The following is a 16,194-nucleotide window of genomic DNA, read 5'->3' on the forward strand; positions in this document are numbered from 1 at the left end:
GAAGCATGAGTGGTGGAGTACACGTCTAGAAGGAAGATCATTCATAAATCTGTTTATTTGTGTCTGTAGTGTTTTTTGTGTTGTTGCAATAAAATCATGGGTTTCTTATCTCTTTAAGAAAGGGCGGTATCTTATAAACAACTGGAGATCGCTTAACCAGAGAACTGCTTTTGATATGTGTCTATATTGCAATTTATCTTAAATCAGTCTGCTAAGAGGGGGTTATTCTAAACATATATATAGATATCTTCTAGTTAGGAAAATTCAACTTAAATTTACTTCTAAAGTTGTGTGTATTCTTTTTCTGGTGTCTGGTTTTTCATGGAAAGTAATAGAATTGTTAAACCAAACATAATTCTTAACCTCTTTTGGCATGATGATAATGAGCAATGCTTTTATATTGTTGCAGGTGGGCTGTCAGATATAACTTTATCTGCTGATAGCATAGTTTTTGTAAGGAATGTGCACCAGCTTTAAAGCTAATTTAACTGTGTTTATTTATGTTTTAGCATAGCAAATCAAACTATTTCACTCAGTGAGCCAACTTACAAAAATGCCCTTAGTCTTGGGGGCTTATCCTCTACCTGGTAATTTTTAGTGAACTTTGGGATGCCTTGTGAGAATCAGGAAGGAGATGCTTCAAGCAGGTGATGCTTGGTCTCTGACCGAGCAGATTTTATGGTACAAATTAGCAAAAAATGTTTTATTTCTCTGGAAAGCTTTCACTGCAAATACAAATTAAGGGTAGCCAGTTCCTTCTTCGCCCTGCTTTATGACACAGGTGGCTGGTGTATACTGAATACAAGTTTAGTTTGTTCTTGTTGGCTTGGGGAGACAGGGACTGAACAGGAAATTAAGGAGCTTTATCTGATTGCCTGATCTTTATGACCAGACGAGTATCAAGCTAGTCTAATGGTCCTCCCTCCTGAGTTTTGCTCCAAAAAAATGGACATTAATAGAAGAGTACTATTCAGACAAAAGCTGTGCAGAACATAGTCAGAGACCTTACTGCGTAATCAAGAACTGACAGAAACAATCTGAGAGGTCCAGGCTTCTTTGAAGGCTGCTGCAGATCAGCTAGATTTCCACACAGTAATGGGTAACAGTGCACAATGAGACGTTGCAAGTCCAACCTAAGGGTGGAGATAGGACCACCATCAGGCAACAATTTTAAAGCTTGATGCCTTCTTTTTACAGTAGATCATAACCCACTTTTGAAAAGGAAAATGAGCAGTATGTTTTCTTTCATGCTGTGAAATTCCCTACCTTTTACAATGATAAAGAGGACTTCTGCAAGTTTGCAGATAATGTACAGTTTTGAGGGGTGGTTGATACACCAAACGGTGATGACCTGGATGACCTTCTTTACTTGACCCTGCTTGAGTAGGGAGGTTGGACTAGACAATCTTCAGAGGTTCTTTCCAACCTTGACCATTCTATGAGTCTGTGCAGTTCTGTTTTCCAACTGTAGAGTGGGCTGGTATTTGTTTTGGGCAGAAACAAGTAAATAAAGGCTAATAAAACTGAATTTAAATAGTATCAGATATTATGCTCCTGATAAAGCAGCAAGGGACTTACGTAGATTTGTATGCAGACTTACAGTGAGGTAAGTTCTAGACGTGCTGTCACTACAAAGACTTTTTAGATACTTCAACAAGAGATAGAATGCCACCATTTTGATGAGGAGAGTGTCTAAGCACTTAGCATGCACACAGCCCTCTTCTCATTAAAGTCAGCTCTCTGCTGAGTGACCTTTAGTTGGAATCCCATGTGTGAATAGTTGTGGCGATGAAAATTATGTTTTCACAAGCATTTAAGTGATACAGGTAGCTAGGTCCTTTTATGGTCAATAGGACCTTGAGTCATTTAATCACTTTTGAACATTGGGTACATCTTCTAAGCTTGAATATTTTTGAAAACTCATGAAGAATGATCAGTCCTTTACTATGAAACTACTTCATGAATTTTATAACTAAGGTGTTGAACATTTTATTGACTTGTTCTGCACACATCAAATTTTCCAGCAATGGATTACAAAAAGTAAGTCCCCATTTGGATTTTTAGAATACAGGAAGTCTGGTATTTTAAATACTTATATGGCTAGATTTTAGCCCACCTATTTTTTTGTATGTTTTTATTTGAACATTTATTTGAAATGTGTGTTTTAACATGGCAAATGCATATTCCTTCCAACTCAAATGTTCCGATGATTTAACCATTTTGGTGTGGTATGTATAACCAGATAAACATTATTTGCTACTTACTTTTGGTAAGATGTCTTGAGATTCTGGCAAAGTACCCTGCTGTGAAGATTCACAGGCTCCTGATTCAATGTTATCAGATTTTCTTGGATTACATGGAGCAAAAAGTGGAGGTAGTTCTACGCTAATCACTGTTCTACTCTCCTGTCTGGGGAAACTGGGACAACTCCTGTCTCAGGGACACCTCAGCCATGCACACAAATCTGAAGATTTTTGCCGCTCTGAGATAGGTGTGGTTTGAAGATGCATGAAATGGAGATGTGCAGTTTGGAGATGCTGCAAAGCAGCCACAGAGCTGCCACCACCGTGTTTTCCTGTGCCTGATTGCCAATGCTCTTGGTCTGTGCCTTGCAAAAACAAACAGACAGACAAACAAACAAACAAAAAAAAAACAACAACAGAGAAGGTCAATTCAACAATTCAGGCAGGGGGAAAGGCTCAGGCATTTTATTGACAGGGAAGCTGTTATTGTTGGCTGTGTCTTCACCACCTCACACAGACATTGCTTGTGTCACCTCCCATGTCAAGATGCCCTCAGGACATCCAGGGACCACTCTAGATCAAGGAGATGGGTGGCCCATATCCATGGGGCTGAAGAGGAGTGTATGTCTGTAACAGAGAGCTTAAGGTACCCCAAATTCACCCTTCTACCAGATAGGGCTCCTCCACCTTTTCTTTTCCTGTCAGGAACATGTTCCTTCTCTTCTCCGTTCTTCTCCTGCCTTTGAGATTCAACTGAGTGTCACCAGCATTTTCCTGTGTGGCTCTGCCAGTGCTCACCTGCTGCTGCTGACATGGCAGTGCCAGGAGTTTAGCAAAGCAAAGCACACTGAGAGAAGCCTGTGCTAGAGGAGATGGGGCTGTCCCTTGTACCACAAGTATGTGGTGGTGAGTGTTAGCTCTAGTCTTCTGTGTTCCGCCTCCTCCCTTCATCAGCCTGGCTGGTGCATTACAGATGTCCATTAGGATTTGGTGGTCCAGATCAGATCAGAGGACAGCACAGGAGGACCCAGAAGGGGTACCAGGCTCCCTTCCTGCCCTATGCCTTTGCTGATTAGCAGACTGGCAGTGCTCTCACCTTTCCTGGCAGCACTGGGATAAGGAAGCCATGGTATCTGAGCTGCCTATTTTATTGGCCATTTTCTGTAAACTCTACAAAAGAGTCTACAGCCAGTATCCATACACTCCAGGCAGCTGCCTGTTTTAACTGCTCTGAAGGTGCTCCATGTGGCCATCGGTTAGGAGTCTCCTGCCCATTCTGTGATGATGACTGTTAAAGCCACACAGGCTTTCAGGACTGAAGCCATCTCCAGGAGTTGACACTGACACTGTGACTTGCTGTGCAATAGAATAGAAAAGCAGTTGCTTCTTATGTGATGAGCAAGCAGGGCTTGGGATTGTGTTGAGCTGTGGCTGCATACTAAACCAGGTGTGCCTTCCTTCCACAGGGAACGATCTCTTCCTGGTCGCAGTCCATGAGCTGGGACATGCACTGGGTCTGGAACACTCCAATGATCCCAGCGCTATCATGGCTCCTTTCTACCAGTACATGGAAACACACAACTTCAAACTGCCCCAGGATGACCTCCAAGGAATTCAGAAAATCTATGGTGAGCAACACTATCCACTCATCTATTTACACTGAGCCTGAGTGTAACATGTAGTTTATAGATGCAAACAGGTGTCACTCAAAATCTTTCCAGTCTGGATGGATTTCCTACTATGGCTTAATGAGACCTGTTTAAAACCCTTAATCCACAGACAAATATCAGATGGTTGTTCCAATGGCAGTATCTTTGCACAGGCCAGGATAACCATGATCTCACTGCTGCTCCATCCACTCTGTCTGTAGTATCAAGGACCAGAAAAAAGGAAAATTATGCAAACTGCTGTACCCAAGGGTTTTCTGTTAGGAACAGCCAGCACAAATAGAGGGGAAGAATTTGAAGAACATGAAATATCAAGGAAAGCAAAAAGTATTTATGCCACCATTTTTTTCTCCATATACAGAAGGCAGGGAAAAGTAGTTTGGACCCACTTAGGGAACACTTCTTTCAGTCTCCTGCTGAAATAGAAGAACATCATTGTATAACATGCCACAAAGTTGTGGGTCAAGGAAATGAGAGAGAAAAGGAGATGGAGGGATTATGGGGATGATATGGCACCATGTGATACAATCATGGATATCAGGGTATGAGGACAGGGATTTCAGGGCGGGTCGGCTGGAGTAAACGGGGAGCAGGGGGAGATGCAGTTTGGAGGAGCCACTGTTGAGGGCAGGCTGAGCTGGAAGATGCTCGCTGTGAGGCTATGAATCTGATGTAGTCCATGGTCGTTTGTGGACAGTGCTTTGTCAAACATGCCTGATTTCTTTCTTTGAGGAAAGTACAAGTTTATCCTTACATTTACCCTACGTAGCTATGCAATATTCACAGCTGCATAACATCTGAAGTAAAATACTGTCTCCCAGTACCATTAGATATTATATGAATTAGACATAGGAAAAAGAAAACAAACAAACAAACAAACAAAAACTGTTAGATGGTTGTCAGTGGGAAATCATCACAGAAAGCTGGTGTCTCTAAGGGATTGCTGCTGGGGTCAGCAGCAGATCCAATACTAGTCAGCCTTTACATGAATAATCTACCAATGAATTTTAAATTGCTGCTAATAGAATTTGTGCCAAGACCTGTAAGACTCTAAAGAAGTGCAGAGAGACTTCAGAGATCTAAACTGTATGTCAGTTGTTTTAGTCTGTGTTTTTTTTTGCTTGTTTGTTTGTTTTGTGACTGGAATGAGATTCATTTGTCCAAATGTAGACATATGGCTATGTCTCTGTCTGGACTAGTTTCCCTGACTCCTGCCTAGGCAGTGGGAAAAAACAAGCATTTGTATGAGTGCAGTTCATCCCCCCTGTAAGGCAGATAGATATTCAAGTAAAATCCAACATTTAAAATAAGATGGCTTGAAGTACACTCAGGGGGAGCTGCCTTTTTCCATTAGTGCAACTGAAGATTTCTCTTCAGTGTTCATTAACAGGATGAAGTTGTATGGCAATTGTCAAGTGGTATAATTTAATTATGCATACTTACACACACTATGTACACAGATACTCTGGATGACAGAGACTCTGCATGGTTTTGAAATAAAGTGCTGGGGTAGTAGGCATTAAAGCTTCATTAAATATTATACCTAAGCTTTCATTTCTGAAAGCTGCTATAATGTCACTACGCTGTTTCTATTTTGAAATACTGATTTACTTCCTGTGAATTAGAAAGGGGGGAAAAAAACTTTATATCTGACAATGAAAGTGCAATCAAGAAAATATGACTGGTTTCTCTATTTTCAGATACCTTTTTGGAAAGGAAACAGATGAGGAATTGACAGCGATATTTCTTCCACATTTGTGGTTCAAGCCAATATCAGTATAGCTCAGGCAGGGCCCCAGTGCCCAGGGCTGGGCTGCAATGGGGGTCCTGAGCCCATGGTTGGGGTGGGCCTGGAGATCATGGATGAGGCTGGTCAAGGACATTAAGGCCTAGTAGTGTCCTTTGGGGGCTGACAGTTTGTGAGAGCACTGCGTGACCTCTTGTGCATGGCTGTAATAGAGCAAAGAGCTCAGCACTCTACTCCCCATGGCTTAACACCACCACTAGACTTCAAATGAGTTTTCACTTACCTAGTGACGTTAAACTTTAGCCAACAACTATGTTTAAGATTCTCCTTATGCAACATAATATGTTTAAAATTCAAACTCATGTTGAAAAAAGCAGTATGAATGAATTACTATCTAGTTCAAGTGGTAATCAGGAATGAGTTTGTTGACTATCATGAAATCATGAAAGGCTTATCTCTGAGGTCTGTGAACTGAAGTGCATTGGGGTTGGTGTTGCTAGTTGTAGAGATACCTATCCCTGTAGGGAGAAGGAGCAGCTTCTGCATTAAGATCTTTGCTTCTCCAGCAAGAGATTTCATCCCTTAGCACCGAGTTCTGGACTGGAAACTACAGATTAGTTTACGTCTAGGTCTTACTCGTATGGGTCACAAAGAATAGATGGAAGATGCAGGTTTATGTTTCTCCCTGGAACAGGAGATATGAGAACAAATCCTTTCATCGGAGCGCCTTAGAACTGAGAGGGGCCTGCTGAAATATCTTTCTTTGTAGCTTTAGCAGGAACATTCAACTAATGTGCTTTATTTCCACAATGCCAATCTGCCTCATCTTGCCTTGGGGATGTCAAAAGCTTGTCTACCAAGCACCTATCCAAAAACCAAAATGTCCTGCTTTGACATTTGACAATGTGATGCTTTGACATTATCTACAGAGCAGCAGCATGTGCTCAATACATATTATGTAGGAGCATGCTATGCAAAAGTCATAAATCAAAAGTCAATAAGACATAGAGCTAATGCCTTGCATGTAGCATCCTTTTAAAAAAAAAAAGAAATTCAACTAAAATCTCCAATTTGTCATTCTACTGAATTTGCTAGAAAAAAAAGAACAAGGCTGTACTGAAATTTAAGTTCACTTTGTCTTCTTTTGACAATGATGCACTTCAAATGTGTTTTTATGTTGTATCTCTATTTTCTATCCATTAGAAAAGTGTATGTCTGAGTCTCTCATATAATGATTCGTTGCATGATTAAGTTATTTTCTGATGGATTTATTTCAAAACTCACCTGGAAAAACAGCAGGTGATAGGAAATCTGATTTGTGCTTTTCTCTGGTTGGTATAAGGTCGATGTTTAAAATGTTATTTCCATTTATGAGCTAATGATGAAAGGGGCAGCAGCTCACCATGCGTAACAGAGTGGACTGTAAAACAAGTCAGCAGGATTTCCATCTTCTAACAGGTGCTTTTTGAAGCTTGCACCTTGACAAAAAGAGGGAAATACCATGACTGTCCTTTGTATGTCTTTTTCAGAAGGATATCTCCCACTGTACTTTTGTGCCGGTGTTATGAGCAGCATGGCCAGGAAGTAATACTAGTATGTAGGTCCTTTGGATATTCAGTTAAACTGACTGCCTCTTTTACTTGTTCTAGTGTTGAAGTCAGGGCTGCATGTAGATACCATGCAGATGGAGAGATGAGGCATACTCAGCCATAGCATTGTCACATAACCTGAATTGATCATCTTTCAACGTTGTTTCTTCTGTTCTTCATGTCCTGCTTTAAGCACTGTTTTGCAGTGGGCTGTGAAGCAGGCTCTTATATTAGGAGTGACCCTCCTAACACCATGCCTGGGGTACAGAGAGGTCAACATGAGGTGCAGAAAAAACTCCTATCTATATGGATACTTGAGCTGGTAAACCAGGCCATTACTTTCAAGGGCTTTTTGAAGCCTAAGGTCACAAATGAAAGGTCTGCTGTCCTCTCAAAGACAGACCAAAGCATTAAGCCTGGAGACAACCTCAAGGATCTCAATGCTCCCAAGCCCTGCTGAGGACATTAGCCTCACACATTTTTTCCACAGCCCAAGAGAAGATCTTGTAGTCAGTGCATGTGCTGCATCCCATGAGGGCTGAAGTCTAGGGTGGTAGTGAAAACCCTGCCAATGGCTGTCCAAGGAACAGATTAATCACCACTGGACAGTGCCACCTCTGACATCCAGGTATAGATGATCAGCAGGTCCTGAGCAAGTAGCACCTTCTTCTGGTCCTTTTACTCCTGTGCAGCAAGCATAGGTTTCACAGCTTAACTCACCTTTTTCCCAATGGCTTCCCATAGAGCAATCCTAGATCTATATAACCTACATTTATGTGACAGGTGGCTTGTGATGAAACAGCAGAAAGACCTGTTGCAAAAGGCTCTAAGCTCCATGTGACAACACTGCATTCTGAGCGGGACCATCTGAGCAAGCTTTGCTGTCATGCAGGATCTAGAAACATTCGTATTAGGACCATTTTCTGATAATGGCCTCTGAAGGTGGTAAAAGTATGGAGTAACACTGAAGACCCCTATGTATAGAAGGTGATTTTAGTGATTGTGAGATAGAGAAGCATGTTGTGCGTGATGAATTTGCATGCTTATAGTGTATCTCCCCATGCCAAAAGATCAGTAATGACAGTCCTCTACAGCATTGTGATGGATGTTCGTCTCCTGAAGGACAAGTGCCAGAAGACAGAATTTGGAAGGGTAATTTTCACATGCAGAAATGAAGTACCTACTCTGAGAGATCCCAGCTCTTGAGGACAGAGTGATTCTCCCTGTGACTGCTCATTCCATCTAGAGCTTCTGCTTTGCAGGGGTGAAGAAGGTGAGTTTCTGTGCTTGGTGAGCAGGTGGATGAGCAGTGGCAGGGACAAAGGTGGTAAGGTCCAGGTGAGTTGGAAGCAGACTGCACGCTATCTTACAGGTGAGCCCAAGGTCACACAGTTCCCAAAATCCAAAGGCACTGCGAGCCCTGGAGTCCCAGCAGTGTGGGCTTCAGAAACATCAAGGGCCACACAGATGCCACCACTGAGATCACTGTTCTGTTTTTACTAAGGTATCAGTCCTCAAGACAGTAGTACAGAGGTTTCCAAAAATGTTCATCTTAGTATTCCTTTCAAAACCTGTTACCATCTCTCCACTTCATTGGCAAACTGACAATACTATTTTCTTTCAAAGCAAAGAAGATGAACAGGTTTTTTTCACTGTGTCATAAAAGAACTAAGGCATGCAGCTGATCAGATAGTAGTATTATCTCTCCCTGTGTTATCTGTATTGGAAGACTGACTGGTAATGGTACAAATAATAGTGCTGCTTTTATTTTCTCCTTTTTTTTTTTTTGGATGGTATAATTAATCCTGTGTCCTTGCACTCTTGCACTCTGCTGAGTGCAGAGAATAGAGACAAACTGTATCCTCATTCCCAGTGACCCTCCATCCTGTGTACTTATGCAGCATCAGCAGCTAGAAAAGCAATTGAAATGAGCATCTCTTTGAGGACTTAGGGGTTTCCTATACCACCATCAGCCTTTCTACAGCCTCACTTGTGTTCTTCCAGCATCCCCGAAATAACACAAAATGCTACAGGATGCTCCCAGATCTGGGACTTTTAGATCCATGCTCCACAGAGGGCAGGAGAAGGACAACATTTGTCAATAAGAGAACTGAAAAGATCTGCCATGATTACACATCTCTGGCATGCTACAGAAATACCAGATTCTCTCTCTCTGTTGCTTCCCTTCATGTTCACCTTTCCTTCTTTCTAGCGACTCTGTAGGACCCAGAACAAAACATCGGATTCCACCTCTGGTGCATCCACTGAGTCTCACCTGCTATACACCAGATCTCCATTCCCATTCTTACAAAATGCAGGCAGGGAGTAACCACCTGTGGTATCCCTGAGGCCCACATGACCCATGAAGGTCTCAGCCACGATGCAGGGACTCACCTGCAACCATGCTGGCCCTGGAGCTGTACACCTTGGGCTTGAGAGGAGGGAGCTGGCCCACACTGACTAGCTGTCCCCTGGCAAAGCGGGGAGCCCCACCCTTCTTAGGCACTTTCTGAGCTAAAGGAGGAGCACTGCTTTATGGTATGGCTGGGCAGGAAAAACTTCTTTCATCCTACAGATTTTTTGGAGTACAAAAAAGTGCTTTGTTTTGAAGTGGAGTGAATGTCAGGCTTCTTAATGTTTGTTTTTTTTCCAGAGGGAAACTGGGCTGCAGGCACCACATCTGGAGCATCTTGCAGAGCCCTAAACTCTCATCCTTCTTCTGCCTAAGGTCAGCCCAGGAATTTTGGACCCACTTTTATTGACCCCAAAGCAGAGAACTCAAATGCAAGGTGAATCACCTTGTTACAGAGCCCAGGAAAGCATTTCTTTTTGTTTAGAGCAAGGATTTCAGCCATGGACTCCTGGAGTCCTTCCTGAGTGTTGAGCTGTTGTGGGTGGACCATCTCTCCTCCCTGAGATAGCTCATTGGCAACTAGCTCGTTTAATATGAGCAGGGACCTCTCTCTGTGGGGTCTGCAGAGCATCCCAGTGTGTTTCTCTCACTCTCCCATGCTCCTTTGGATCATACATTTTGATTTTCATCTGAAAAGCCTTTCCTTTGTACCTGCATAGATGGCTAAGTCCTGCAAAAACAGGTACCTCACTGTTTTACAACCCTAAGTTCCCTGTATTTTATTCAAAAGCCTAACTTCCTGGCTGTAGTCCTGTTGGTAGTCTTATTCCTGGAGTGAATATTAAGAGAATAAAGAAACACCTTTGTTTGCAGGTGGATTTTTCTCTCCCCTGACCTGCAACAAAGGATGTCCTCTGCACTGGCAGGCTTGGAGAGCCGCTTGGCTCATGCAGAGCTGGCCCTGATGGATGCCAAGCCGTGCAGGATGCCTCCAGGCGGGTGTTGTGCAGTTGAGGGAACACTCTGTCAATAGCCGGGAGGACAGTACAATTATATTTTGTCCTCAACTATCGACACAGTGGCTCCTAAATGCCTCCTCTCTCTGTGTTATCTTCACAGGTCACCTTGGTATTCAGATGGTCTGCGACAGAGGAAGCATGAAGGGAGGAGGCTAAGTGCCAGTGGCGGAAGTCACACTCCGAAGGTGATCTGCTGTGACCCAAAAGCTTTCTGACATTTTTTTTTGCCTTGGTTGTAATAGAGAGGAAGAAAGTCTTCTTCTCCACACAGTGTCTGTAAAGTCCCAGCAAGGTGCCTCCCTATGGAGCAGAGTTTCTGGCTCCAGGGGGTTTCTTGCCTGCTTCTTGTGTGGGAATGGCTGTAGGGTCAGCCCCAGGGGAGGGTTCGGCCCCGATGCTGGAATCACACACAATAACTAGGTGCAGACCCAATGACCGGGTTCAGGCTCAATAGCAGACCCAAGCAACAGCCTCTCACTTAATTTTCTCTCAATGAGATTTGCTCTGACTGATTCTCTGAAGTTGTTTGGAAATGTAGTGATAGAGGCTGTGATTTGTGTGCAATACTGCCTAGTTAGTCATATCAGTGGGTGTAATTAGGTGGGTGTAATCAGTTTCCATAATAAATACCAGGGTGCCAGCATCTGTTAAGTAACTCTTTGTTCACGGTCATCTCTGCTGCTCATAAAGCTGTTATATCCTGCCCTTAGCCATCTATTTTGAAAGCAGGTTACAGTCATGACACTAATGTAATAGCAATGATTGGCAAACTATATAGGGTCTGTTCATTCTGCTTTTGTGCCAGGTTGGGCTCCAAAAGTGGCTCATATCTTACAAGAGAGCATCTTTCTTCAGCAATGGGCAGGCTGTGCTACTGCTTTCCATCCCCCTAACTGTAGACCAAATTTCAGTGGCATCTCAGGATTAATGAAAGCCTTTAAGAGTTGCAGGGGCTATTTTAACTTTCTTCTTCACTACAGAAGACTGTGACTTTGGGGACATAAGCCTTAAGAGAGTTGAATGTGACTGCTGTTGTGCAGCATGGGTAGGGTAGCTGTAGCCTGGTGTACGAGTGGTCCTTGCTTGTGAATCTGAGCCCTTGGTGTAACAGAAAAAGCACCCCATGTAAACCTTCATCCCCATGGGAAGGCCCTCAAGCCATCCTTTTGCACAGCAACATTCTGTACTCCAGAGACCTGCCTTTAAAGCATCTAAGTGGGGCATCACACTTGTCTTATCCCTTGTTTAGGGAGAAGAGAACCAAAGCCCAGGGATGCCACCCCTGGGCCTGGCACCTTGAAGTTAGGTGTGGCAACAGTCAGTGCTGACATCTGTGTATTTGATTGTGGATCAAGGCCAAGCACCTGCTCCGAAAACCAAACTACAAGAATGGCCTCTCACGTTCCTTGGGAAAGATGAACAAATTCAAGTTCTCCAAACCCCAGCTGTAAATGAAAGGCAGTACTTTTAATTCCTGGGGTACCTTTTGGCTGGAACAGTTTTACTAAAGATTGCAGTGAGCTTTTCATTTCCGGCTTTCCCTCTTTTTAATATTAAATATGTTTAAAACTAGCATGGTTTGAACAGGAATGAAGTATGGATACATGCTACACAGCAGACAACACAAGATGGTTTCTTAGTCTTGCCTGGTGCTGCAAATCTGTGAAACAAGAAAGGGATTGTTTTTACCAGCTGCAGTCACAAATACAGCTACCGGGGGTCCAGCAGCAGGTATACCCTGCAAATCTTTGCGAATGCTGAAGCTGGAGTCCACAGCTTCTCTGCTCACAGCACATCCCCTTGTCCCCTCTCATTGTGCACATTGCTATTTCATTCTTACACAGCTCTCTTTACCCTGGGAAATGAAGCAGTTTTATTTCCTCTGTCACTTACACTGTTGGTATTTTTCATAGTGGTATAGAAAGCATTTGGGCTGGAAGGGTTCTCCTATGTCTGTAGTTGGAACTTCCACCTGTAGCAGACTTGCCAACACTACTTGGCCCCATTCATGGCTTTCTCTAGTGAGCCCTGAAAGCCTCCAGGCTGGAGAGTCCACAAACATCTTGGGACAATTTTTCCCAGTGCTGCTCCACCATCCTGTCTTGCTGCCTTTCTGCCCGTCCCAGTACCTATCGCTAGTCCATATGATGAACCAGAATAGCCCATTCCCAAATTGCCTGAATTTGCAGAGTTGCCTGTACTCCTATAGTTTTAACCCATTTCATTAATGCTCTGTTTTGTTATGGTTTTGATTCTTTCCATGACAATTCAGCTGTTCTAACAATTTAGAGATACTCATCTAAAAAAAGACTGTTTTGTTTTGCGTTTGTTTTTTTTAATTATCTCTGTAAAAAGGATTTACATGCCAGAAACAAAAAAAACAAACAAACAAACAAACAAAAAACTCTAATTCATTGAATCTTGAATACCTCCAATGATTGATGAAACATTAAATTATAGCATATGATTACAAAACTATAGTCTGTATTCTGCACAATATATCAGCTTATGTCTTTTTGACCTGTCAGACACATTTAACATTAGTGTCTTTAGATACTATTCCTGTCTCAGCCTTTTTTACTTTGAAAGAGAGTTTTAAAATATTTTCATCTCCTTATCTTATTACAGTCATCTCTATAAGACTGTATTCTTGCTCTCTTCTCTCGAAGTGTGGATTTTTTGGCTTATTATTTCTGGAAATCCAAAATGGCTGTTGGTTTCAGCATTTCTGTCCATTTGCTGTGTCTGAGAAGCAGAACAGCCCTGACTTGGCATTCACTCCCTTTCTCGCTAGGGGTCTTTCCATCAAACAGTTTGAATACAGCACACACATACATAACACAGCGACTTCTTGGGTCCCTCCCAGACAGTTCCCTCTGGCAGCAGGTGTTCCTCTCTGCATTGCAGACTGCTGCCCATCTCACCCTGTTTAAAGGCAACAGTAGTCCTTGGAGCCCTCCCTACAGTCATGTGGGTTTACTTCTAACTGCTTCTTAAAATACAGGGATCTTTCCAGGTGTAGACTTTGTGCTGAAACAGTTGGTGGTCCTTCACAAACTACCAAATAGGTGTCTTATGAAGATGCTCCACCATATCAATTAAACTGGCAACCAAAGAAGCTTTTCTGATCCATAAATGGCAACAGAAATGCATCTTTGATTTGGTCAGCACGTTAGCCTCTTGCAGAGCGGGGAACAAATAACTACACCTCGGTTGCACTGCTGTAGCAACATGCTGCAATCTCGTTTAGAAAGGTGAACTTTGCAGTAGTCTGCTAGCACAGGAATCCAAATGACATTTTGCAACATATTCGGGTAGACAAAACAGGTCTCCAGTTTCTTGGCCCATTTAATTTGTCAAAGCAAGAGCTGAGGACCATGTTCCCATGTCACAGCTGAACAAACCAGAACTCTGGCCTTCAGTGTATAGGATCAGCCTGGGACCTTTCCACATTCCCATCCCTTCCTCTGGCATCATGTCCCACTGTACCAACTCAGTCCTACTTCCATGAGCTTTCCAGCCTAAATCAGAAGTGCCAGCTAGTGTGTAGCTCATTGCAGGAGTTGCTTTTGCACACACTTCACATGACAATATGTTACCTATGGCTATATTAGCAAACAACATCTATGGCTGTTAGCAAGAATAATACTAGCACATCTGTAGATGCAGCAGTTATTTAGGGATGGTGTTACAGAGTGCTGAGGACTTGACACTTACTCTGACAGCAGCTGGGGGAATGGGGTTACTGCAGATTATCTCTAGTCTTTCCCTGTGATGCCCATTTGCAGCTGCAGTATCCTAGATATGCTCCTGAAATGCATTTTTCAAACTTAGCTTCATCCAAAAATAGTTTAATGTGTTTTGATGTGAACCAAGGCACAGATATTGAAAATAATTGAGAAATTCTCTTCAAAAGCACACACCTGAGCTCACTGGAAACACTAGTGTAGATGCACCCATACTGACATATCCAACAAGAGGGGGACGCTAATCCTGTTGGCTCCTATGACAGGCAGTACCTGGAAATATTTACTGCATACCAGTAGGGGAAGAAAATCACAGATCATCAGTAATAGCAGTATCACAGTTTGGGAACTTGATTTAAGAGAAATTTATGGCCTGCTAAGATACAGGGCACTAACCAGCTAAGATTGGAGGAGAATGAGAAATACAAGGTAACAGAGTAGTATTTTTATTCATTTAATGTAGGCAAATTATCTGACAGCTTTCCAAGAATAATTTTACACTGTGAATCCTCATCTAAAGAGTTTCCATGAACAATATTCAATGTCTTTTATCATAGTTCTGGAGTAAATAAAAACAATTGTTATTAAAAATTAAAGATGGCACAAAATACAACATGGTAAGGACAAGTCATCATATAGAAATACTGTTATCCATTTGCAACACTTTGCAAAACAGCTGTAAGACAAGTTTCAAGATCTCAAAACCAAAAGACATTGTAGGAACAGGTGGAATTGGGCCATTTAGCTCATTAAGGGAACTTTAAAGTTCATCCTTATCAAGATCTATAAACACCTAAATGTTGAGAGACTAGAGATAGAAAAGGAAAAAAAAAAAAAAAACAAAAAAAAAAACAACGAATCTAAACCTGCACAAATTCAGACAGTAAGTCAGACAGATTTCAGAAATGACAGGGGCTTAATGACTGGAACAATTTGTGCATTACATATTTTATGTAATGTCTTGAAGTTTGTGAAGTTTGAAGACTTGAAGCCCAAACGAGATGTCTCTTCCTGGAAAATATCCTGTATCTGCACAAAAAACACTAGATTTGTCACAGGATTAGCAGCTGGAGGTTTCTGGCCTAATTATACAGGAAGTTGGACTATACTATCGGAGTGGCACTTTCTGAACATAACATCCATGAAACCTATGGACATAATTCTTGTTAGAATCTCAATAACAGTTAAATGTGATGACTTTCTCTGATGACTTCTTTGTCACTATCTGTAATGATTTTCACTGACCCTGTCACCCTTCTAGGCCATGTTAAGCACTTGATCATTATAGGAACCTTTTGAAAATGTAACATTTAAGATCTAAGTTGATATGTGAGCTTGGACACCCAACTATCATTTTAGGCATCATAGTTCAGAATGTTCATCTGCAAAACTGTTCTGATCCCACAGGTGCGTAGCCTCCATGAGTATCTATATCCTTACTAGTAGATGCCTTCTCTGGGTTTGAGCAAGACAATCATACACAACAGGATAGCTCTTCTTGCAGTGGCCTGTGAGGACAAGCTTCACCCAGTAATACAGCTGATGTGAAGCACATCAGTGCTTGAACCCCTAAGACAGTGAGACTGATAGCAGTTAGCCCCTGTTCTGCCTGGTGATGAAAGTTTTTTTCCTGCAATCTCTTTACATAGCTGCTTAAAAATCACTTTTCAGAAAGAGATGGAAACCATGATCTATAAACAATCAAATCAAATCCTATTTAATTACATCAAACGTAAAACTTGCCAAATCTCTTGCTTCTTGTAGCCTTTTGTTTATTTTCATGCTAACTTGGGGCTGTCTCTGAGAAACAACAAGAAATCTTACCATGAT

At 42.2% G+C, this 16,194-nt stretch overlaps 1 protein-coding gene across 1 annotated transcript in view; it reads left to right on the forward strand.

Annotated features, from left to right (window-relative positions):
- Window positions 1–16,194, forward strand: part of MMP24 (matrix metallopeptidase 24) — a 44,783-nt gene that overhangs the window by 20,366 nt on the left and 8,223 nt on the right. The window contains exon 5 of the mRNA XM_032198090.1: window positions 3,710–3,871. Within this exon, the coding sequence (XP_032053981.1) occupies window positions 3,710–3,871 (162 nt within the window). The remainder of the gene's footprint in view (window positions 1–3,709; window positions 3,872–16,194) is intronic.

This window comes from Aythya fuligula, chromosome 16 (assembly GCF_009819795.1).
Source record: "Aythya fuligula isolate bAytFul2 chromosome 16, bAytFul2.pri, whole genome shotgun sequence".
Lineage (NCBI taxonomy): Eukaryota > Metazoa > Chordata > Aves > Anseriformes > Anatidae > Aythya > Aythya fuligula.